This window comes from Podospora anserina, chromosome 2, assembly GCF_000226545.1.
Source record: "Podospora anserina S mat+ genomic DNA chromosome 2, supercontig 2".
In the NCBI taxonomy this organism is placed as follows: domain Eukaryota; kingdom Fungi; phylum Ascomycota; class Sordariomycetes; order Sordariales; family Podosporaceae; genus Podospora; species Podospora anserina.
The window spans coordinates 1,291,714-1,314,567 of NW_001914858.1; the positions used below are offsets into that span (position 1 = coordinate 1,291,714).

Consider the following 22,854-nt stretch of genomic DNA (forward strand, 5'->3'; position numbering starts at 1 on the left):
AGGGGGTGGATGTATGAGGGTGATCCGTTCCAGGCCTTGAGGGAGAGGGAGGAGGCGAAGAGGGTGGCGGTGAAGAAGAGGGCGCAGGTTCAGGCTGCGAGGGAGAAGCAGCTGCAGGAGCAGGCGAGCTTTGGGGGGGTACTGATGAGGGGACCGGGTGGGGGGTCGGGAGCGGGAGCGGGAGGAGGAGGTGGTGGGGGGGCGAGTAATTTGATGAGGGGGTGGGCTACGGTGCCCAAGATTGAGATGGGTGGGAAGACTAGGACGCAGCTGGAGGAGATTTTGAGGAGGGAGACGGTGTGGAATCCGCATGGGGTGGTGATGACGGAGAGGCAGAAGGGGGAGATTGTGAGGGAGTTGAAGGGGCTGGGGTTTAGGCAGAGCCATGTGGAGGAGGCGGTGGAGGAGTGTAAGGATCGGGAGGAGACGTTGGAGTGGTTGTTGGTGCATATTCCGGAGGATGATTTGCCTAGGTGGGCGCTGCCGGAGAAGTATAGCGCGGGAGTTACGGTTGCTGCGACGGATTTGAGGAGGGAGGGGGCGATCAAGCGGTTGGCGGAGTCGGGGTATTCGGTTGATTTGGTGAGGAAGATCTATGATGCCAATGGGGGTGATGAGGGGAAGGCTCTTGCGCTCTGCAGGAGTTGCTCTTGGCGAGCGGGAGTGGTGAGCAGGAAAAGGCGCAGGAGGAAGAGCTTGATACCTGGAGGGACTCGGATGAGTGCTGGGAGGAGGAGATGGCTACTCTCGAGGCGAGCTTTGGTGATCTCTACTCGAGCAGCTCGCCTGAGGTGTGCAAGATTCGACTGGAGGGGGTTGTTAACGGGACTCACAAGGATGTGGAGACATACTTGCAGTTCCGAAAGTCGCCCGAGTATCCTGCGCAGGTCATCTTGGCCATCGAGGCCCAGCTTCCGGCGTACATCAAGTTGAGCATCATCAAGAAGGCGTTGGCGTATGCGAGGGAATCACTGCAGGGCGAGGAGACCAAGATTTATTTTATCGTGGATTGGATCCAGCAGAATATCAACGAGATTATCGAGAAGCCAGGCGCTTTGAGAGATGTTGCGGCAGTGGCATCGGCTGCCTCAGAAGTACCAAGACCGGTGGTCAAGTCATCACGGAAGCGGCAACGGTACCCGAAGCCCATCAATTGGACACCAAACCCGCAGAGCAAGCAGGAGTGGTTGGCCCGGACAGAGGCTCCCAACTACAAGAAGATGGCGGCGCAGAGAGAAAGACTGCCGGCTTGGCAAGTCAGGCAGAGAGTTGTCCAGACTGTTCAGCAGAACCAAGTCACCATCATTTCTGGAGAGACGGGTTCCGGAAAGTCTACGCAGTCTGTTCAGTTCGTTCTGGATGACCTGTACGATCGGGGTCTTGGGGGGAGTGCCAACATTATCGTCACCCAGCCCCGTCGTATCTCTGCTCTCGGTCTTGCCGACCGTGTGGCTGAGGAGAGATGTACTCAGGTTGGGCAGGAGGTCGGTTTCTCGATTCGTGGCGAGCACAAGACAAGCCCGAGTACCAAGATCACTTTTGTGACCACTGGTGTGTTGCTCAGAAGATTGCAAACTTCTGGTGGCAGGGTTGAAGATGTGGTGGCATCTCTGGCTGACGTCAGTCACATCGTTATCGATGAAGTCCACGAGCGTAGCTTGGACACGGACTTCTTGTTGAGCATTGTTCGCGATGTTCTTTACAAACGGAGAGATCTCAAGCTTATCCTCATGAGCGCCACTCTTGACGCGTCTTCGTTTAGGGATTACTTCATGGTAGACAAGCAGAACGTCACGGTCGGTCTGGTCGAGATCGCGGGCCGCACATATCCTGTCAATGACTTCTACCTAGACGACATCATCCGTATCACTGGCTTCAGTGGTGGAAATCTCGGTGGTAGGAACGACTACTACGACGACAGCGCAAACCAAGCGTCTGGCAGAGATGTCGACCCCGTCAACAAGATTATCCAGAGACTGGGACACCGGATCAACTATGACCTGCTTGCTGATGTTGTCAAGGCAATCGATGAGGAGCTGTCAAGCTTGCAGAAGGCCGGTGGTATCTTGATCTTCTTGCCCGGCGTGGCAGAGATCAACAGAGCGTGCAACGTCCTGCGATCAGTCAGCTCTCTTCACGTCTTGCAGCTTCATGCCTCGTTGGAGACCAAGGAGCAAAAGAAGGTGTTCTTGTCACCGCCACCTGGCAAGAGAAAGATTGTCGTCGCCACCAACGTTGCTGAGACGTCCATCACCATCGACGACATCGTTGCCGTTATCGACAGTGGTCGTGTCAAGGAGACGTCATTTGACCCCCAGAACAACATGCGGAAGCTGGAAGAGACTTGGGCTTCTCGGGCAGCTTGCAAGCAGCGCCGTGGCCGTGCCGGTCGTGTGCAAGAGGGCAACTGCTACAAGCTCTACACACGAAACCTTGAGCAGCAGATGGCTGAGCGGCCTGAGCCTGAGATCAGGAGAGTTCCTCTTGAGCAACTGTGCCTGGCTGTGAGAGCGATGGGTATCCGTGATGTCAGCCATTTCTTGTCTCGGGCGCCGACGCCCCCTGAGGTGACAGCGGTCGAGGCGGCTATCAATATGCTTCGTCGGATGGGCGCTCTGGATGGCGATGAGCTGACGGCTCTTGGTCAACAACTGTCCTTGATCCCAGCTGATCTGAGGTGCGGTAAGCTCATGGTTTATGGTTCGATCTTCGGCTGCCTCGACGACTGTGTCAGCATTGCCGCCATCCTCAGCACCAAAAGTCCCTTCTTGTCGCCGCCAGACAAGCGTGAGGAGGCCAAACAGGCCAAAATGCGCTTCGCTAGAGGCGACGGTGACCTGCTCACTGACCTCCGCGCCTACCAAGAATTCGACGCCATGATGTCGGATCGCGTGCCTCAGCACCGCATCCGCCAATTCTGCTCCGAGAACTTCTTATCGTATCCCACCATGTCAGACATCTCTTCCACCCGCACCCAGTTTTACTCCAGCTTGACCGAGATGGGGATCATTCCCCGTTGGTATAACCCTCAAGCCTCACAGCAACAACAGCAGCAGTCGATGGTCCTCCTTCGTGCGTTGACAGCCTCTGCATTTTCCCCACAAATCTGCCGCATTCAGTTCCCCGACAAGAAGTTTGCTGCTTCCATGGCTGGTGCGGTGGAGTTGGATCCCGAAGCAAAGACGATCAAGTACTTTGCTCAGGAGAGCGGGAGGGTGTTTATCCACCCCAGCAGCACGCTGTTTGACTCGCAGGGGTTTTCGGGGCACGCGAGCTTTGTGTCGTATTTCAGCATGATTTCGACGAGCAAGATTTTTGTCAGGGATTTGACGCGTAAGTTTGTCCTGTTCTTTTTGAAGTGGTTGACATGGTGGGCTAACAAAAAAATAAAAAAAATAAAAATAGCATTCAACGCTTACACCCTCCTCCTCTTTTCTGGCGCCATTGAACTCGACACGCAGGGTCGTGGCCTGGTGGTGGACGGTTGGTTGAGACTGAGAGGCTGGGCGAGAATCGGTGTCTTGGTGTCGAGGCTGAGGGGCGTGATCGATAAGCTGATCGAGACAAAGGTCGAGAACCCGGGTGTGGACTTTGACAAGCAGAAGCAGGATGTGATCAGGTTGGTGGTGAAGATGATTGAGTTGGACGGGATGGATGCTTAGATGGGATTAGATAAAATGGGGTAGAATAGAGAATGGATGGATGATTTACGAACACTGTTGGGCTGTCCCAGGTGGTCGTGGTGGTAGATGCAGCTTGGTTATTATCGACAGCAAGAGAGGTGACACTGGAAGGAGCAAAGAAACCATGGTTCATATATTAGGTCAACCTCACAGCTTCCAACACCAACTTCAATATTCTTCTACCAGGGCGCCCTTGTGGTCAGCACAAATGGTTAAGGATGTGGGAGCTTGCTGTTACTGCGCCCCCCCCACCCAAGCCGCGAGCTTGCAACCGATAGCTCCCGAGTTCGATTCCGGAGTAAAACCCACCCTAATAGGTTTTCGTAGCCGGCCACCTCTTTCAGACACTGGTCTGGGCGGGTTGGCCAGTGAGCTTTTTGGGGTGTCTAACATGAGTTAACCTATATTATATTGTGAGTTATGCCTTTAGGAGTAAAGTAATAGGCCGGTGTACGAGCAACATCACGACGGGCATCGTTTCATCCCAACACTCCACCGACAAAATGTGCCAGATCACGCTCATCCACACCACCCCTGCGGTCACGTCATGCCCCTGGTGGCCTGTTGCCGGGGTGCCACTCTTGTTCCGCTTGACAACCACACCTTCGCGTACAGTTACTGTCCCTACTTCACTTACGATGAAGATTTCGAGAACTTCAAGTGTCCTTCAAGTTGTTATTGCCGGGTTGAGGGACGGGATAGTGCGCGGTGGGGGGTTAATTTGGAGAGGTTCAAGGCAGCCTCGAGGCCGGACCTGAGGAGACTCGAGTCCCCATCCTTGAGCGGTTATGCGAGGGCTGGGAGAGGGCATGAGGATATGGTTTTGCAGTTTTTGAGCGAGAAATGAGTATAGCGTAGCGGCATTGGTTTCTGTTTCCGTCCAACCTCTGAGATTCACCCCGAACTTTTGCTCTTGACGACCAGACCAAATGGAAGTGAATCGTTGCGCCTCGCCTCAAGTGAAAGACCATGCTCCTCTTGAGGTGAATAGATGACGAGTGGTTCTTCTCGTCCCAGAGGAAGTTATACAAACAGCTTCCTTTCAGTCTGCAAACTCTTTCCTTTTCCTCTCTCGATATCCATCAGATACATCAACGGGATCATCAGTCAGGTACATCTTCTCGCTACATTTAGCTTCATCACTCAACCAGTTCCACGCCTCACCCACCACACACCAATCATCCACCTCGAGACAAGATGTGCGAGAACAGAATCTGCTACTACGCCTGCGGCCATACCGACATGGACGTGGTCTACTGCAGTGCTGCCAAGGCTGTCGCGCCTGGTTCGGCCCTTCGCGTTTGCTGCGTGAACGTCACTTGATAGCTGCCTCAAAAGAGAATGTGAACCGTGCTGCTGTCAACCTCTGTGTTGCTTGCAATTCAGCTACTTATCAAACGTAAAGAAATAGTTAAAAAGCCTCAGAAGATAGTCAAGAGACATTAAAACATGGTTCAAAGGCTCTTGAAATAATTTAATGGCCTTGCAAGATAATTTAAAGGCTTATTAATTTTCTTTCATGGCCTTTTACCACTTAGGTACTCAAGCCCTGGAGGTTATTTTGATCTGTTGGCGTACAACCTCTCAAGCATGTGCTGTGTTGACTTTGTCAAGGCACACGAACTGGCAACCCGTGGAGCATTTTGGGGATCTCACTCGGCCTCGGAGCAACGTCGTCGACCATTCCACCCCGGTGTCAACACCATGTGCCTATTCACCACGATCTCTCACACTCTCCCTCATCATCCCCAGACAATCAGCAGAGTCGGCACAAACGCTTCTTTCTTTCCGCATTTCCGACAGAGACTCTCATCAGCCCTTCCTCACCATCACATCTATCAATCTTCAAACAAGACGTGTGAGACTCGAGATACCAACTACGGCTGCGGTCACACGCACGCTACCACCATCTACTGCGAGAAATTCCGAACCCATTCCCGGAAGCTCACTTCGCCACTTCTGCGATGAGGTCAACCACAGGGAGAGAGATTTCACGGATCAGAAGTGTTTGTCGAAAGATTGCCAGTGGGAGGGTCCCGATGGTCTGGTGTCTTTCCCTGCTTTTGAGCGCCCCCAGACGATACGCTCATAGCAAGGAAGAGCAGCATTTCTTCCAACAAATGAGCTGCCGACGACAGAGCTTCACACAAGAGATACGACATAAAATGGAAGCTAGTTTACGACCGAGGAGAGAGAACGCGAAAAATGCTGGATCATCAGCAGCAGAAGGACAGGAAGAAGGACTCAAAGACATCGTCCCCCTACCACACCACCTGGCACTACAACAGTACTTTCCCATCACATATTACCTTGGGCCCTAATCACCCCATTTCCCTCAAGCGATACCCCGATCCCCTTTCACTTAATAGCACCATTTCTCTCACCTATCCCCCAAAAGATCCGAGCAATGCTCTAATAAAGAACCAATTTTCTTCATACATTTTTGTCTCTTCTCTATGAGTGAACGTTGCCTGCTGACTAAGCACATCATCCCACCTCTCAAAAAAGGGGGTCACAGCACCATTTCGTCTCTCATCTCCACTTCACCAAACAAAGGAGTTCACCACTCACCCGTTCACTTACCAGCAGCCGCCACCAAAAATGACAACCCCCCTCCCTCCCCTCCCAGGCAATTACGCCACAGCCCTTAACCTCATCGATGCAGCCCACGCCCAAGACCCCCGGCCCGGCCCCAACGACGTCCCCTACGAGCTGCACTACGCCCAGAAAATGACTCGCTGGCTGGCCAGGCGGAAAAAGGATGCGTCGCCCGCCCTGCAGCTGGCCTGTCGAGCGCAGCATTTTCGACGGTATATCCCCCCCTTTCCCCCTCATAAACACTAAACTGATGATGTGAAATAAAGCTGGGAAATCCCCCGCTCAACCTACCCCATGACCCGGCCGGGCTACCTCACCTGGCGGGCAAAACAAAAGTCTGTCGCTGCCACCCAGCTCACCGAGCTCCTGTCCTCAGACGAGATCCAGCCTGGGCTGGACAAAGAAGAGATTGAGCGTGTAGCTGCGCTGGTGAGGAAAGAAGACCTCAAAAATAACGAGGAGACGCAGGTGCTGGAGGACGTGGCCTGCTTGGTGTTTTTGGACGACCAGTTTGATGATTTCGAGAGCAAGCCTGAGATTGACGAGGACAAGATAATCAGCATTCTGCAAAAGACGTGGGGAAAGATGAGCGAGGAGGGGAGGGGGTTGGCGTTGGGGATGGAGTTGAGTGAGAGGGCCAAGATGTTGGTCGGGAGGGCGCTTGCTTAGAACTGATAATGATAAAGCATGAGAGAATCGGTGTGTGTGATGTGTGTTTTGGTGGTGTCGGGTGTCGGACCCGCGGTGCTCGGGGGTCTTTGTCCCGAAGATCGGTAACTTCGGCCGAGAAAAGTGACGTCGCTTCGGGTCGGCGGTGGATGATATCCCCGGTGTAAGCCCGGACTCTTCACCTCCTCGCTCAACAACCAACATCGGTCCCATCTTCATCACAAAGTAAACACCAAAAAAATAAATAAAAATAAAAAAATGTCCCGCAAGATATCCCCAGCAGAACTATCCCAACATAATTCCCCCAGTTCCCTCTGGCTAGCAATCAACGGCCTAGTCTACGACCTCACCGCCTTCGCCCCCTCCCACCCGGGCGGTCTCCAAATCCTCCTTCAACATGCCGGCCAAGACGCCTCAGTCCCCTACAACAAAGTGCACTCGCCCTCCCTAATCCGGACTTCCCTTCCTCCAACAGCACAAATCGGATCATCTGACTCGATCCAAACCCCCGTTCCCCAGATATTCTCATCTGTGCCCACCAAGCCCCCATTATCAACCTTGATCTCCCCCCATGACTTCCCCCTCGCCGCCATCCCCTCCCTCACCCCAAAGGCAACCGCATTCATCTCCTCCGCCGCAACCGACTGCCTCACCCACCGCGCCAACTCCTCCCTCTACTCCCACCTCACCCTCCGCCCCCGCATCCTGATCAACGTCTCCACCCCGACCACCCCCCTCGTCACCACCATCCTCAACTGCCCCGTCTCATCACCCATATTTATCTCCCCCACCTCCCTGGGGAAAATAATCCACCCGTCTGGTGAAAAGGCCATAGCACTGGCTTGTTCCAACCTCGACATGGCCCAAACAATCAGCACGTCTGCATCCTTCACCCTGTCGGAGATTTTATCTGGGCAAAATACCTCTCACCCGGCGTTTCTGCAGTTGTATGTTGATAAAAACAGGGTTAATTCTGAGAGGGTGATTGAAGAGGCGGTGAGGAATGGGGTCAGGGCGGTGATGGTCACGGTTGATGCGCCGGTGCCTGGGAAGCGGGAGGCTGATGAACGGATCCCCACTGCTGCTGGGGGGGAGAGACTGGCTCCGATGGCGGGGACGGCAGCTGCTGTTGGGGACGGGAAAGGGGCGGCGTTGGGGAGGGTGATGGGGGGGTATATTGATGATTCGTTTTCGTGGGAGGATTTGGGGTGGGTGAAGGGCTTGTTGCCGGAGGGGGTTAAGCTTGTGTTGAAGGGGGTGCAGACTGCGGCTGATGCGGTGAGGGCGATGGAGACGGGGTTGGTGGATGGGATTGTCTATTTCCAACCATGGAGGGAGGAGTCTTGAGACTGCCACCGGGACGATTTTGGTGCTGTTGGAGCTGCAGAGGTGTTGTCCGGGGGTGTTTGACAGGATGGAGGTGTTGATTGATGGGGGGGTGAGGAGGGGGACGGATGTGTTCAAGGCGTTGTGTTTGGGGGCGAGGGGGGTGGGCTTTGGGAGGGCCCCCCTGTGGGCCTTGGGGCTCTATGGGAGGGAGGGGGTGGAGAGGTATTTGGAGATTTTGAACGATGAGCTGGTGACGACGATGAAGATGTGTGGGGTGACGAGTTTGGAGGAGTTGCACCCGGGGTTGGTGAACACGAGGGCGGTCGATCATTTGGTGCCGGAGAGGGTGGGTGAGGAGCATCCCTATGCGAAGTGGAGGAGGAAGAGTAAGTTGTGAGGCGCGAGGTGGATTGTGTGAGTGGCGGTGGGCGGTGACCACGGGAGGTCGAGCTGATGTTATGGGCCGACTGAGCGAACATGAGGAGAAGAGGCGGGACACCAAGAGACAAAACCACGGTATATATACCACCTTCCTCACCCACCTTCCAACAGCAGCCCTGTAATCTTGACCAGGGCGCCACACTTCGTGGTCAGGACAAATGGTCAAGGTGGAGGGGCTGCTGTTACCTTCCCCCGCCGGGAGCTTGCAACACCGATAGCTCCTGAGTTCGATTCGAAGTAAAACCACCGGAGTTTTTGTAGCCGGCCACCTCTCCCAGACACGTGTCTGGGTGGGATGGCCCGGTAAGCTTTTGCCCTTTTTCTTTTCTTTTCTTTTTCTTCTTTTTTTTTCTTCTTTTTTTTCTTCTTTTTTTTTCTTCTTTTTTTTCTTCTTTTTTTTTCATTATCTTAATATCTGGTATTTTTGCTATTACCCAGTTGAAGACCTCTGCTGTTTTGTTTTTGACCTTTTTGAGGTGCAGGAGTTGTGGGAGTCTCGAGTGTTTTGTTTACCATGACTTGCGACTCGACCTCGAGCTTCTCAACTCAACGTGTCTTGCTCGCACTGTTACATGTCCACCAAACAAACCTACAAAACCCACATCAAGTCAGGTAAACATCGTCTGAAAGCATTATCCTACATACCACTTGAAACCACAAGCGCAAACAAGCAATGAGAACAACTCACAGGAATCATATCCTAGGCATTACCCTAACCCTATTCCCATCCTCCGCCACCCCTGACAACAGCAAAACAAAAGTCAACAAAACAAACCCCCTATTCCCACAACCATCACAACTCCTCCTCCCCATCCTCAACAGTAGCCTGATAACAACCCTTATCACACCCACCTCCTTCCACCTCAGCCTCATCAACATCCATCCCCCCATCCAACCCCCCAAAACCCCACGTCTGCCCACCTTGCACCGTCTCAGTAAAATAATCCTGCCCCTTCTCCCTCCCCTTCCCTTTATCCCTCTTCCCCCTCGTCCCCTCCCCCACCTGTTCCCTCTCCCTCTCTTTCCCCTTACCCTTAACCTTCCTACTCTGTTCCCCAACCTCCTCCCCCGTCCTCTTCTTCCGTCTCGAAATCTGCTGCAACCGAGCATAATCCCCCTCATCCAACTCCATCTTCACCTCCTCCCCTTGATCCTCCACGTCATACCCTCCCTCCCCAAACTCCCCCTCCGGATCCCTCACCCTAACAACATCACAATGCCGCCTCCACACCCGTTCGGCAAACCCAAAAGAGGCCTTTTCCTCCCGTCTCATCATCTCTTCTCTCTTCTTCCGATCTTTTTCCTTTTCCTTGTGGTGGTGGGAAGAGGTTGCTGTGAGGATAGCGTAGTCGGCTAGGTACCCCACTGGGGGTGTGTATGCTGGGGCGCCGGACATCATTTTGTCGTATTCACCTATTGTCATGACGCAGGGTTTGGTGGATTGGGATTTTAGGCGGGAGGTGAGGTAGGTTTGGAGGGGGGAGGTGGTGGTGGTGGTTGTTTCGTGGGTTGGTGGTGGTGGTGGTGGCGGGTTAGGGTGAGGAAGAGGGGTAGATTGATTAGGTTGCGGGAATGGGCCTGACACGTTGTTGTCTGGATTTGTCCATGGATCACACGCCGGTTCAGGGGGCGGTCGAATCCCCTGTGTGAACCAATTAACCCAGTACTCTTCGTCCCCTTCCGTGTCCCGCACGCCGGCAGGTCGAAACTCAGACGACGGCATCGTCAATCCGATGGATCCGGTCTTCCAAAACCAGGAGCTCAGTGCTGAAGGCTGCTGATCTGACATCAGAGGCTGAAGAGTCGCGGTTTGACGAACCTCCTCCTGCTGTGGATAATATTGCTGGTAACCACCCTGATACTGCCCCTGTGCCTCCAACAACGACTGCGGTCCTGCCAACAGTTAACACCACCCCAGAACCCATATCAGCATTCCCGAAACTCACCTCTACCCCCCTCCCTACACCCCTCACACCTCCCATGCCCACAAGCAACCTCATAAACAATCTGCCCTCTCCCCACAATCTGCCCCCCACAGTACCGCCCATCCCGATTCCTAAAGTCGCACTGACAGCACATCCACGCTATTACCATAATGGTCGGTAACACCACAGCAGCAAGCTGACAACAGCTTGCCAGCAGCAAAAAAAAAAATCCAAATCAGAAACAAAAAGGAGTAAAGAGTTAACCAAAAAAAAGAAATGATCAGATCAAAAGAGAAGAAGAAAACGGCCGAGAGCCCTTTTATACACACACACACACACACACGCACGCACACACAACACTCGCACTGCGCTGGCTACCAGCAGCATCATGCTGTGTCTTCCCGAGTCAACTGTGCGCCCCCGTGGTCCCCTGTGTCACCCTTGACACAAACACCAACAACACGGGAGGCTGCACACAGGGGCGCCTGTCACGTACAACCAACCGGCCGCAGGACCATGACACGTTTGAGGTTTAGAGCTATCCATTGGGAAAATGATTTGGTCTTGGAAATACTCGACAGGCTTAAGATAATTGCTTAGTGACGCTGATCAACCGTGGTGAGGCCTTGAAAAGAAATATCCACGCTTCCAGAAATGTACCAAGCCCTCCAATCCAGTGTATGAAAACGGCCTCAAAAAACATAGGCAGTGCCTTGAAACATAAAGACGAGGCGTCAGAAAGCATCGAGTAAGCCTTGGAAGAGAGTGAACGATGCTCCAAGAGGCAGTTGATTGACCGCCAGTGTTGTTGGATTCGTCATTGCCGTCAGATCCTTGCTTGTCGTTGGATCCGCCATTACCATCATCCTTGACAGCAGCTGGAGACGCAGCCGGGGCTGGAGACGAGCCGTAGGAGCACGCAGGAGACGGGCCCCGATTGCCATTGGTAGGTGCACCGCTACCGCCGTTGATACCGCTGTCGGTGCCGCCGGGAGGTGCAGTGGCATCCACAACCGCAGTCATGGGTGTCTCTTGGGCGGGAGGCTGCGGGGGCACCAAGATGGGTTGAACAACAGGCACAGACACAGGGCCATGTTGTTCCAGACCAAGTGCAGGATCGGTTATCGAAAAATCGGCAATGCCATCACGGAGGCCGTCGGGGTAGTGGAACGGAGGGCTTCTGGGGAAGAACCCCGGTTCCTCATGGGGAAATTCGACGTCGTGGTAACCTCCCATTGCTATTGTCTGTCAGCTCCCGAAAGGTGAAAGTAACGAAAGAGCAACATGCGCAGCTCGGGATCTTGCGTGCAATCCTTGCAGCATCTGTGGTGACCTCGGGTTCCTCTCCCACTGCAGGTATCATTCGTGCATCTACCGCCCTCTTCGATTTCTGTCCCGCATTTGCAGGAAGACCATGGCCTGCCCTGGCAGTAACAATCCCGGTATACGCATGGCTGGGAGGAATAGAGTGTTGGTGCAGAGCTGGCGGCGGTCCAGGGATCGGTCGCCTCTGCCTCGCTGCAGAGTTGGGTTCGGGACCGGCCCTGGGATGGGCAGGCTGAGCAGAGGCTGCGTGCGGAGCTGAAGGAGTGGCAGGAGTGGACGATGGAGTGTCTGAAGCACATGTTGAGGGGGTCTACAAGAAGATGGAACGTAAGTGGTTGTGGTAGATGGATGGCTTGGTGTTTAGAATGGGTGAAAAGTCCATCCTCGAACTGGGTCGTCCTCAAAAAGTGCATTTGGGATTCAATGTGTGCTAGAGAAAGGTACAGTTGAGTTGAGGAGGAAAGATCAAGGCAGCGTCCACTTGGACGACAGGCGGAGTGGACCTAGCCCTGGGAGGCTCTATCTTTGCTTGAGATCTCAAGGTTTCTTAAGACATTTAGTCAGTGTTGAAACGAGATCAGCGGCACTGGCTAGTCATCGCGGTCCATTCAGTGCATCTGCAGCACATCCATGGTCTTCCCTGATAACGGCAAGAACTGCCGCATATAATCTGAGTGGCATCTGCTGCTGGATGGGCGTTGCCGAAGGACAAGCATTGGGTCTGACGTAGGGACATTCACAGGGGCGAATCTCTAAGTGACAACTGCGCATCTTCGCAGAGCTGCGGAAAGTATGAAGGTTCTTGATAGAGTGGCGAAAAACGGGCCAACTTGAAGAGTTGCGAGATAGGTAAGGTGGTTGGATGAGTGTTGTTGCTGATGGGAAGCTGGCAAGAGTACATGCTAAGCTGGGGAAATCACTGGCAGTCCTTAAATATCTACACTGAAGAACATACTGGCAGCAATTGGTTCTGTCACATGGAGACTGATGTCAAAGTCTGGATCTCGCGGCTGTAGTTTCCTTGTGTATTCAGTTTCATGCTTCATATTCTTGCCCCTTTTCCTGTTTGCTTCCACGTCACAAAAGCATCAAGAGTTCTCTGCTGCAGCCAGAGAGGTTCTTCATCATACCTCAATGTACCAGTATAACTGCCTTGTCATGGCCATCATCAACTCCTCCACTTGCTCTCCATCACCATCACCGTCTTCATCTTCTTTCCATGGCACCAGCATCTGCAAGCGAGCAACACTCAAGCAGCCCACCCTCCACAGCCTTCACCAGTTCTCATCGATTCCAAAGTCTTATCGCAGATCACAATGTCCGGAGCTAAAGGAGGATGGTACTGCCCTACTTGCAACTTCCTTTGGGATTCGAGCATACAAAGATGCCACGACGACGGATGTCGCGGCCAGCCACCGCTTCAACATTCTCCCCAGGCTGTGCATTATCCTGCGCCTGCACAAGCCCAGAACCCAGCTGGCTACAATGCTGTTGCTCAGCAGCAGCAGCAGGCATACCAACAGGCGCAGACGCAGGCGTATGCACCCCAGCAACAGCAGGGACAGCAGCTTCAACGCGCGCACCAGTGCTATGCCCCACAGCCCGGTCAACAATACTACGCCCCAGGATATTCACAAGCCCAGTCGAGCCAGCAGGCTTGTGCGGGCGGGGGTTTACTACTATCAGCAGCAGAATCCCGCTGCGCAGTCAGGAGCTCAGGCGTATGTCGCTGGACAAGGTTATCCTGGACCAGGTTATCCTGGGCAGCAACAACCGCAACAGCCACAGCAGCAGCAGCAAAATCGAGTGCTTCCGCCCCCTCAAAGTGACTGGGTCTTGGATCCCGTTAGTCGACGCTGGCGTCCGCCGAATAGCTTTGGCGGACATGGCGGCCAAGGGGGACAGAGCCAGTGATGGGTTTCATTTCCATTGCTAGTTTGCTTGTGCCTGTGATCTTTATTGTTTAGAGTCTTTTAATATCTAGTTTATGCTGCCTGGTTGTACTTTTGTTGGTTTGTTTTACATTCCCATAGCCCCTTTTTTGTGGGTCCCTCTCTCTACTCAGGGGGTGATTTTTGGGGGGTTGTTGCTGGGCAGTGCGAACTGCACAATAGAAAGCTGTTCAAGGTACTTTCCAAATGGAGGTTGAATGAAGGGTAGTAAACAGTAGTGTAGAATAACTGATCGTGATCCTTCGGGTCTGTTTGCTTTTTGGCCGCTTGGCCAGGTCAAAGCTTGCCAGCAGAGATATATTCGAAGAAAATACTACAGCGTGTCTCTTTTATTGATTTGATGACCCCGCTGTGTTCTTGTCCACATGACGAGGTGAAAAATTCGAATCCTGATACCATGTTTGCCACTAGTGCTCATCTGAAGCCATGCCGTGAGGCTTGTTTGCAGACATAAGAGAGGCGCTATCAGATGACATTCTCAAGCTTCCTCGGTCTATTTCTCATCCGATTTTGTTGAGCTTTTACGGCTAAGTTGGAGGATTTAGTTGGGCTGGAGAGGGTGTTTTCTTTTGGCGGGGGGGGCGATAGATTTCTTTTGTCTGGTGGGATTGGGATGCTCCTTTTTTTGGTAGGACTTGTTTTGACTGGCCGGCCAGTTTTGTTTACATCACCCCTTTTTTCTGCTGAGCGGAATTTCAGGGGTGATTTCGGTGAGTTGTCGGCAGGGTGATGGTGATTTGTGCAGGCTGCTGGACAGATGAGGAGGCAATAAAGAGTACAGGGATTAGAGCATTGAGTGCACACCGTCTTATGATTATAGGCCTATCAGTACTTATTGCTTTGTGTTGTGTGACGACGGCGATGTCAGCTCTAATGACCTAGCTCCCAAATGCTTAATTTTGTCAGCCGCTTTCTCTTATCTCTAAATTTCAAGGGCTCATAAGGTTATAGTTATGCGTTGATGTACATCAAGGTTATGTCGTGGTTGTGAAAGCACCGAGTGTTATCTTCAAGTACGAGTTCCAAACTTCCCCATGAGTAGACAAAGACATCTTTCTGGCCAGTCGGTCCTCCCTCATAGAGATTAGATCTATTCAGGCTTACTTTCATCACAATGTTATAGGCAAGCTTGAAGTTGACAAAGTTTCCCTTCCAACTTAACAACCCTACAAGACTCCACTTGTTGATCCCTTGTCTCTCGTGCTACCCTCGTGGCTTGCGGTATTTCTGGTGGTTCAAGGTCATTCTGTCGCCGATGTTCAGATGCTAAGTCATTTCAAGCCATCAGACTGGATTGCTATGTCATGCTATTACACCAAATGGTCCGATTACCAATTTCACTCGTTTGCTTTGTTTCAGGAGGTAAGGTGACGTGGTTATTGTCTTCAGACGGTGTAGCCTCAGTGGCTCACTCTTCCAACATCCGATATTCTTCTTATATTTGTGGCTATAAGAGGCCCATTCGGCAGCCTCTCTGTAATCTACATCATTGTATCCAACAGCCGTCTTCAGAATCACCCAACTTTCATGATCCCGTCATCTTCGCATGTTCGTCGAGGTCTCGGTCGTTGTTGGTTCGAGTACACCCCTAAAAGTCTTTCTACGACGGCTGTTAGCCATGCCCAACTGAACTTGTGTTTCTTTCTGGACTGATAGAGGTTTTGTTGATGAAGATGTCGTGGACTGGCTGTTGGGTAATCCCTTAGTCCAGTGAACTTCAAAAGCAAAGAACCGCCAACAACAATCAGAAGAACCACCAACAACAACCAGTGATCATTTCAGAAACAGGGAGGACTGGCACACGCGTTGATAAAGGGAGCAAACACCCTTGTCCCTTGACACCATTCTTCATGTGGGTGTTGTTGCTGTTAGTGGCTTGATATTTGTGGTGGACGCCACTGATGCTTGGCTTCAGGTGGGTGGAAGAGGATCGGGTGACTATACCGAGTTGTCAACGGGTGTGGTGTGTCGAATTCATGTTCAGCAGGGTCGTTTAGGCCTTTGGTGGATCTTTCATGAGGTGTACTGATTACTGGGGAGCAACTCCAAAGCCTCCCATGACAAACCTCGATCACAAAATCAACACATCCAAAAACACAAACAAATCCACTCGAATCAACATCAATATGTCAAATCTACCATAAATACACCCTCCCCCTTCCCTCCACCCATCCCCTCCTTCAACACCAACACACAAATTTCCCCCATAAATACCAAAAAACCCAAATTACAACCGACAAGACAACAAAACTCCAAACACACACACAGACACATACCCACACACACCACCATCAGACAGACAGAATAGTATCAACACCAAAAGACAACCGTCGCCTGAGTTCGACGTATCGGGTATCATCGACCAACAGTAGAAAGACAAGAGGAGCATACAAATAATGCCAGAAAAAAAAACACAATAAACATTAAAAGCAGAAAAAAGATTCCACTGCAAAACTCCTTTTTGACCCGTCCACCCTTCCTTCCCTCTTAACCCCCCACCCTTCCCGGAAAACGTATGTACAGTATATGCATACAAAGATGATTGCGAGAAACGAGAAGCATGTCCCAGTTTGATGCCGGAAATTTGCGCGGAAAATCACCGAGTATATAAGGGTTGTATTATTTTCGAACTGGGGTTGTAGTATTCGAACAAGTAGAAAACCGTGATCGTCTTTCGAAGTCTCCGTTATATCATCCCTGGTGGCGCGCTTGGCTCGCCCTGCTCTGTCCTCGCTGGCGGCTGCGAGCCCGTGCTTGATGCTGGGTTCTTGTTGCTCGAATTAAGCCCTCGTTTCATCATCTTCCCCAAAACGGTCACTAGTTCACAGGCATCGTTGAACATGTCGTTGTCGATTCCTTCCGTGGCGTCATAGACCTGGGCGACTGTCTCCTTGGCCAATTTTCGACTTCCTTCGAAATCGTGGACACATTCGTATAAAAAGGCAGCATACTCTGTCTTGACGGACAGGCGTAATGAATGTGAGCCCCACAAGATCTTGTCGGCAAGTTCGGCAGCCTCCTTGAAGTACTGATGGGCTATTGGTAAATAATCGCCGGGCTTGAGAAGGAACGCTGATGGTGACTCAGGACCAAAGCCTGGTGGTGGCCCAACCGGTCCTCCTTCAAAATTTCGGCTTGGTTTTGCGCTTGATGGAGCACCGCCGTCATCCGCCGCGACTCCCTTGCCCTTGTCCAGTCGTGATTGTGGTGTATTCTGGGGGTCGGGTGTGTTGACGCCCATCGAAGATACCGGGGGCGTGTTGTGGAATAGGACGAAAATGTGGTAGAAGGAAGCACGCAGCTTGTATGCGAGCACCTTGAGTTCGGTATAGGCTCCCACCATGGGCACCACATACTGCTCCAGCAACACCAATCCTTCTCGAGAGAGCCATATTATGTGAAATGACAGATCCAGTTGGGCTGATGTGGGGGTTCCATCCGGCCGTCGTTGTTTCTTGGCCTTGACAAGCTGATGTGAAAGGTTGATGGAGAGTCCCAGGATCTTGTACAGGACGGAAGCAAGCAGGGGGTTTTCGTGCTCGACGGCCTTGGCGGCCTTGCCGAGAAACTTTTGATCAACTTCGGAGGACGCCATGAAGCCAGACGGAGGAGAATGGGTCTGTGACCTCTTGCCCTGTTAAGAGAACGCAAAGCAGAGGAAGAGCCCGGCTACGGTGAAGCTATGCAATGGGTTGGTGCAACCGAGGTGTAAAGAACAAGTAATGCAGGGCCGGTCCTATAAGAAAACCGAGAGTGCGGGTGACTGGTGGTTGCTTGGGGCTGATCGTATTCTGCATCAAAAGTCGAAAAGCATCCGAAACGGGAGGGGCTACTTGGTCTGTGTTTAGTATAGTCAAAGAGGCTCTTGATCCGGCCTCGCCGTGGAGCCACAATCAAGCGCCACGAGCCGCAGTCCGAGGAATGGCTCCGTTTTAATTACAGAAAGGACTGTAAAGTTGGCATGAGAATCGGGTGTCGGATGTTGAGCATGACGATTGGAGGAGTACTGACCAATATGATACAGCGAAAGCGGGCAGCCTCCCAAAGCGCAATTTGTACAAGTTGAACAGCGAATCGGCAGCCTCGTGAAACAGGCAAGACAATCCGTCGTTAGGAGCGAGAGGACAGGAGGAAGAGTCGAGGCTGGGAGTCAGAGGCGGTGGTGGTGAGTGTGCGGTTTGCGAGACTGGGCATGGCGACGACGTCCGGGTCTCGATGGCATGTGTCGTTTACCCGCAATGGCAGATGTCAAATCCTCCCCAGGTTCTGCAGCTGCGGCAGCGGGAGCGGGAGAGACCGCAGCAGATCCAGCAGCAACGAGCGGCAGCAGCACAAACGCAGACGCCGTTGGACGTTGAGGGGATCCCCGTATCGGTGGACCAGGGGCAGAGCGGTCAAACCGGCGACCCAGAACTGGCGATGACGGCCCCGTAAAATCAAGGCGAGAGCACACTTGGGGGCTGGGGAGGTCGAGGTGCCAGATGTGGAGTGTCTTTGAAACCCCTGGAGCCGTGATAAGTGGTAGCGTCGCTTCAGATGGCCAGCTCCGGGAGCCAAGTCGAGAACGGGAGCCGCGGTGGAGTCAAGGGCCGGGCGCGGCGGAAGTCGAAGTGAGGTCAAGAAGCTGAAGTTCACGATGGGATTTGAGGTCGCAGACGAGGTGAAAGGTGAAAATACCAGGTCGGCTGCGGGCTCATGCAGGGTGAGGTCGGGAAAGTAAACAAGGGGGGTTTTGAGCCCCGCGTAAGCAGGATTTCGAATGTGAGTGTGGGCGGCGGCAATCTAGCCAAGAGTGGACGAGGGCAAAAGCGCAAGATGCATAACCGGGGGTTGGGATCTTGTCTTGTTTCTTGTGCCTTGTGTTTTGTCTCTTGTCTCCTCTTGTTCTCGAAGCGCTGGAGCAAAAGAGAGGAAGGTAGGAGCAGCAGCAGCAGCAGCAGCAGCAGCAGCAGCAGCAGCAGCAGCAGCAGCAGCAGCAAGGAACAACGAGGGTCCAGTCTCCTGCATGAACGAGTGGACCTGCCTTGGACGCGATGCGATGCGATGGCGGCTTGCTTCGATGGGATGACGCAGATGCAGACGCACCGACAGCTGCAACGTCAGGGCAGGGAAGAAAAAAGAGCGACTTGGGACGAAGGGGGGCCCTTCAAATGAGCGACTGATGAACGAGAGAGGAAAAGGAGGGAAAGGGAGAGAAGGCAGAGAGAGCAGCAGGCCCAAATGAGTGACGGACAAGGCGTGGTTCGAGATGCAGGATGTTTCTGCAAGGTGAGTTGTCCACCGCCTCCTCTCTGATGATACGCTGATACGGCGACCAGAAGACGCGCTGCTGCTGGGCCCTGGGTCCTTAGACGCGGTTCTGTGGGGGGGAGGAATACGGTCGGAGAGCCGCAGGCGCCGGCAATCAAGCGCCGGTCGTGTATCAGGAGCCTTCAATGGCAAAAAGAACGGACGACACACGGACGAGATCCGAAGTCGAAAAAAAGACGGCGGTGATTTGACTGGTACCGAACATATCAAACAGCAAGATCGAAGGCGGGGGCAAGGGGTTATGAGGGTTGGTGTCCCTTGGGGGTAGTTTCTGTTAGTATCACCTGCAAATCTCCTGCCATTCACTAACATATCTGCATTGTTTCATAATTCCCACCACCCAAAAGCGGCTGAGTGAGACAGAGCGACGTCCCGATTTTCATTGTGTCTCGGGAACCACGTTCTCGTCGAATATTTTTATTCTCAAGTAACATTGGCCTCACACGATTGGTCTTCGGTTGCACATACACCTCGTGCTCGTCTTCGTTTTACACTACAACCAGGATTCAACATCTCGAACTGGACTGGTGATGTAATCACAGGATCCCTTCCCCGCAATCATGGCAGCATCGATGGCATACTCGTCTCTGCTCAATTGAGCACAAGACAGATATCAAATCAATCAATTGGACTCCCAGCCACCTCCATTTTTTCTGACGACAACAACAACAACAACAACACACAAAATCAACGCGGTCCAGCAACCAGCATCGAAAAAAGAAGAGCCAAGACCTGGCCTGGGCATCTGCGGCCACCCCTCACTGCTCACCACCTACCACTCAATGGCCAGCATCGCCATCTTTACACAACAGCATGGTACTCCTGACAGCTCAGCGCTGGCTCCCGCTGGCCTCGAAATCGCCCGTCTCCGCACCACTTTCGTTTGCCTCATCAGAAGAAACTGGCGGTGAAGATGGATCAGGCCCCTCGCTCAACCTCCATGGACCACGGCCCGACTGGAATTGGTATCCAAAACAGCATCTTTAATCAGCTCCAGCTCCAACAGTAGCTGATAACCGGTCGTCCATCAGGGACACCCTCGGTTTATCGACCGTCGTTCGGCCCCCAACCACACCCAACACGAGCCGCACCCGTTTTGGGACGCTCAGCAGTACGTATAACGCTCCGATCGACCTCGATTGCTTCACTGCTCCGTTACACTGCGTCGTACTGGCTGGGCCCTGCAGCCCTATAAAAGCCCGCCGTGGGAAAGAGCCGTCTCTTGTGTTTCGAGTCCCAATATTCCCGGCCGACGTTCGGGTAACAAAACCAGGTTGACGAGAAGAGCCTCCTTTTTTGGCTACTAATCATCTATCACCGATTCCCCATACTTTGGGGTCCCGAAGGCGGGAGGCGGTCAGACGTGTGAGTGAGTGTTGCACAGCTGCAACCTCAGGTTCTAGGAGCATTCCTATCTCGAAAGCCGCACAAGATCAAGTGATCGAGTCCGAGACTAAGGAGCCTGCGACTCGGGGGCAGAGCCATCTACTGCTACCGGGGGCCGCTCGCCGTTCGGTCGGGTTCCGTGTTTCCATTGGACCGTACGGCACGGCCCAAAGACGGGGAATAACCACTTGCTTATGCCGGCCATGTTGCGGTGTGGAGTCGACGTTGGTGAGATAACCCTTCCCCCCGAGTTCCCCTTTCCGGCAGCTTCCATGGCCTCATCATGCCTTTCAGCCTCTGAGGCGCCGGTGAGAACTTTCAGACTGGCTGTGTTGGGAGGGAGGTAATGGGGTTGCCGTCGTCCTATGAAAGACTCGAGGTGCCCAGCCTGCAAGGCAGCTGAGGCTGCACCTATCCTCCCCGATGCATACCACCTCGTGCTGCATGGATGAAAAGGTTCCAGCGAGTCAGCGTCGGGGCCCGGTTAGATTGCGGCAGAGAAAGAGAGGCATACGCAACACGATCTGCCATCTGCAGAACACACACCATTTTTCCCACCGCCGAGCTGAGAGCCGAAGCTGCAAGCAAGCAAAACGTGGTAGTAGTAGTAGTCAGCCCTCTCCGAAGCCAGGAACAAAAGCTGGATGGGGCCTGCCCTTTGAGGCGATCTGCACGACTTGTCTTGCTGCGCATATGAGGCGGGAACCATCTCGCCACTGGCTCTTCAGCTGGTTTATCCCCATTTTGTCTGTCCCATCCCACCGCAACACTGCCAGTCCCGATATTCCGGTTTGTGGTTGCCTAGGCTTTGGACTCGATGTGGGATGTTATACGAAGAAGGTGAGTTGGAAAGTTGCCAAAAGGTCAGGTCTCATCTATATCATCTCACTTTTATTCCTGCATACCCTACATTCCATTTTGTGATAGTAGTTTAAAATAGAAACAAGGCGTTCTTTCTTTCTTTCTCTCTCTTACTTTAAGTTTATGTGTCCCCTGTTCCTTCCTATCCCATCCAAAGACTTCACCTCTCTCATCACCAGACACGGAGTACGCACAATATATTCTCTCTCTCTCTCTCTCTCCATCTCTCTCCACCTCGGGCCAACCTTAACTTGACTTTGCCTCAACCCTCATCCCGCGGACATCCCACGGCCACAACTACCATACATCATATCTGCATCATACCACATACAGAGACACAAGATGTGTAAATACTACGCCCACGCCTTCCTCTGCAAGCACATCACCTTCTCGTTTGCCACCTTTTGCGACCCGGCCAGCATGATCCAGACCCGCTGCGGGGAGAGGTCGATATGGCAGACGATCCGCATGGAGGAGTACTGTGACGACTGCAAGGCTTATTACCCAGCACCGTCGTCGTCGGCTCACTCGTCAAGGCGGCGGTAAATCACTACCACAAAAAGGAAACTAGGGGTCACTGTACCGCATGAATGATAATTTGAAACTACCTTATGAACAACACAAAAGCAACGCCAGTACGAGACGACATGAGCATGGTATGAGGACAAGACAAAGACACACGACTATGACGAGTACGAATTAGACGACGACGATGACAACGACCGGCAGATATTCTTTTATTATGGGCGGTGGGCATTAGCGACAGGGTATTGCCTAGACTTTTTTCTTTTTCTTTTACCGACACCGGGAACATATACGAACGTTATGATTGGGATGTTATGATACGAGTTTCTTCATGAGATGGGTTATGACAGAATGGGAAATTTGCTGTATGATAGGACACTTGGGACTCCTCTCCAACCCTGGTGGTTGAAGGGGGGGAGTATGATGATCATCATTATTATAAAGTTTACACAACAAATATTTTTTCATATATCCCTTTGCCTAAGCTTTTTTTTTTTCTTTCTTTTTTTGGTTGGTATGTTTACAGTGGGCAGGGCCACTGTTGAGCGTATCTTGAGTGCCCGGGGTTTTCCTGTGGTTTTCTCTTCTTCTTCTTCATTGACATCATATCCCTTTGTCTTCACCTCTGATTCCCGAGGAGACCCAACACGAATATACCTCCCGCAGATACCTCACACACTCAGCATCAACAAAAACAATTGACGACGACTCATCCCTCCCCCCACAATCACTAATCTCACACACCACTCACCTTACCCGACAGCCCGGATATCACCCCCTTCCCGAAACTCAGCCATAACACGTCGTGCTTGCTGCACAGGTTGTACTGACCTCCGCATTTCCTTCTCC

General features: G+C 52.6%; 5 protein-coding genes across 5 annotated transcripts; 3 read left to right on the forward strand and 2 right to left on the reverse strand.

The window, feature by feature from the left end:
• On the forward strand, positions 1 to 3,662 carry PODANS_2_3370 (uncharacterized protein; the record flags this gene model as incomplete). The annotated part of the gene is made up of 3 exons (XM_001911050.1): positions 1 to 582; positions 645 to 3,333; positions 3,406 to 3,662. Coding segments are annotated over 3 exons (3,528 nt in total), but the record flags the coding sequence as incomplete, so codon positions are not given.
• A 2,622-nt stretch (positions 3,663 to 6,284) lies between these two features.
• Positions 6,285 to 6,950, forward strand: PODANS_2_3380 (uncharacterized protein; the record flags this gene model as incomplete). The annotated part of the gene is made up of 2 exons (XM_001911051.1): positions 6,285 to 6,493; positions 6,548 to 6,950. 2 exons carry the CDS (start codon positions 6,285 to 6,287, stop codon positions 6,948 to 6,950), a joined length of 612 nt encoding a protein of 203 aa, XP_001911086.1.
• A 258-nt stretch (positions 6,951 to 7,208) lies between these two features.
• On the forward strand, positions 7,209 to 8,676 carry PODANS_2_3390 (uncharacterized protein; the record flags this gene model as incomplete). The annotated part of the gene is made up of 2 exons (XM_001911052.1): positions 7,209 to 8,158; positions 8,244 to 8,676. The coding sequence occupies 2 exons, from the start codon at positions 7,209 to 7,211 to the stop codon at positions 8,674 to 8,676; spliced, it is 1,383 nt and encodes a 460-aa protein (XP_001911087.1).
• A 2,578-nt stretch (positions 8,677 to 11,254) lies between these two features.
• PODANS_2_3395 (uncharacterized protein) lies at positions 11,255 to 11,881 on the reverse strand (the record flags this gene model as incomplete). Its single annotated transcript, XM_001911053.1, has 1 exon — positions 11,255 to 11,881. One exon carries the CDS (start codon positions 11,879 to 11,881, stop codon positions 11,255 to 11,257), a length of 627 nt encoding a protein of 208 aa, XP_001911088.1.
• A 4,728-nt stretch (positions 11,882 to 16,609) lies between these two features.
• PODANS_2_3400 (uncharacterized protein) lies at positions 16,610 to 17,518 on the reverse strand (the record flags this gene model as incomplete). The annotated part of the gene is made up of 1 exon (XM_001911054.1): positions 16,610 to 17,518. One exon carries the CDS (start codon positions 17,516 to 17,518, stop codon positions 16,610 to 16,612), a length of 909 nt encoding a protein of 302 aa, XP_001911089.1.
• Between the last annotated feature and the right edge of the window lie 5,336 nt (positions 17,519 to 22,854).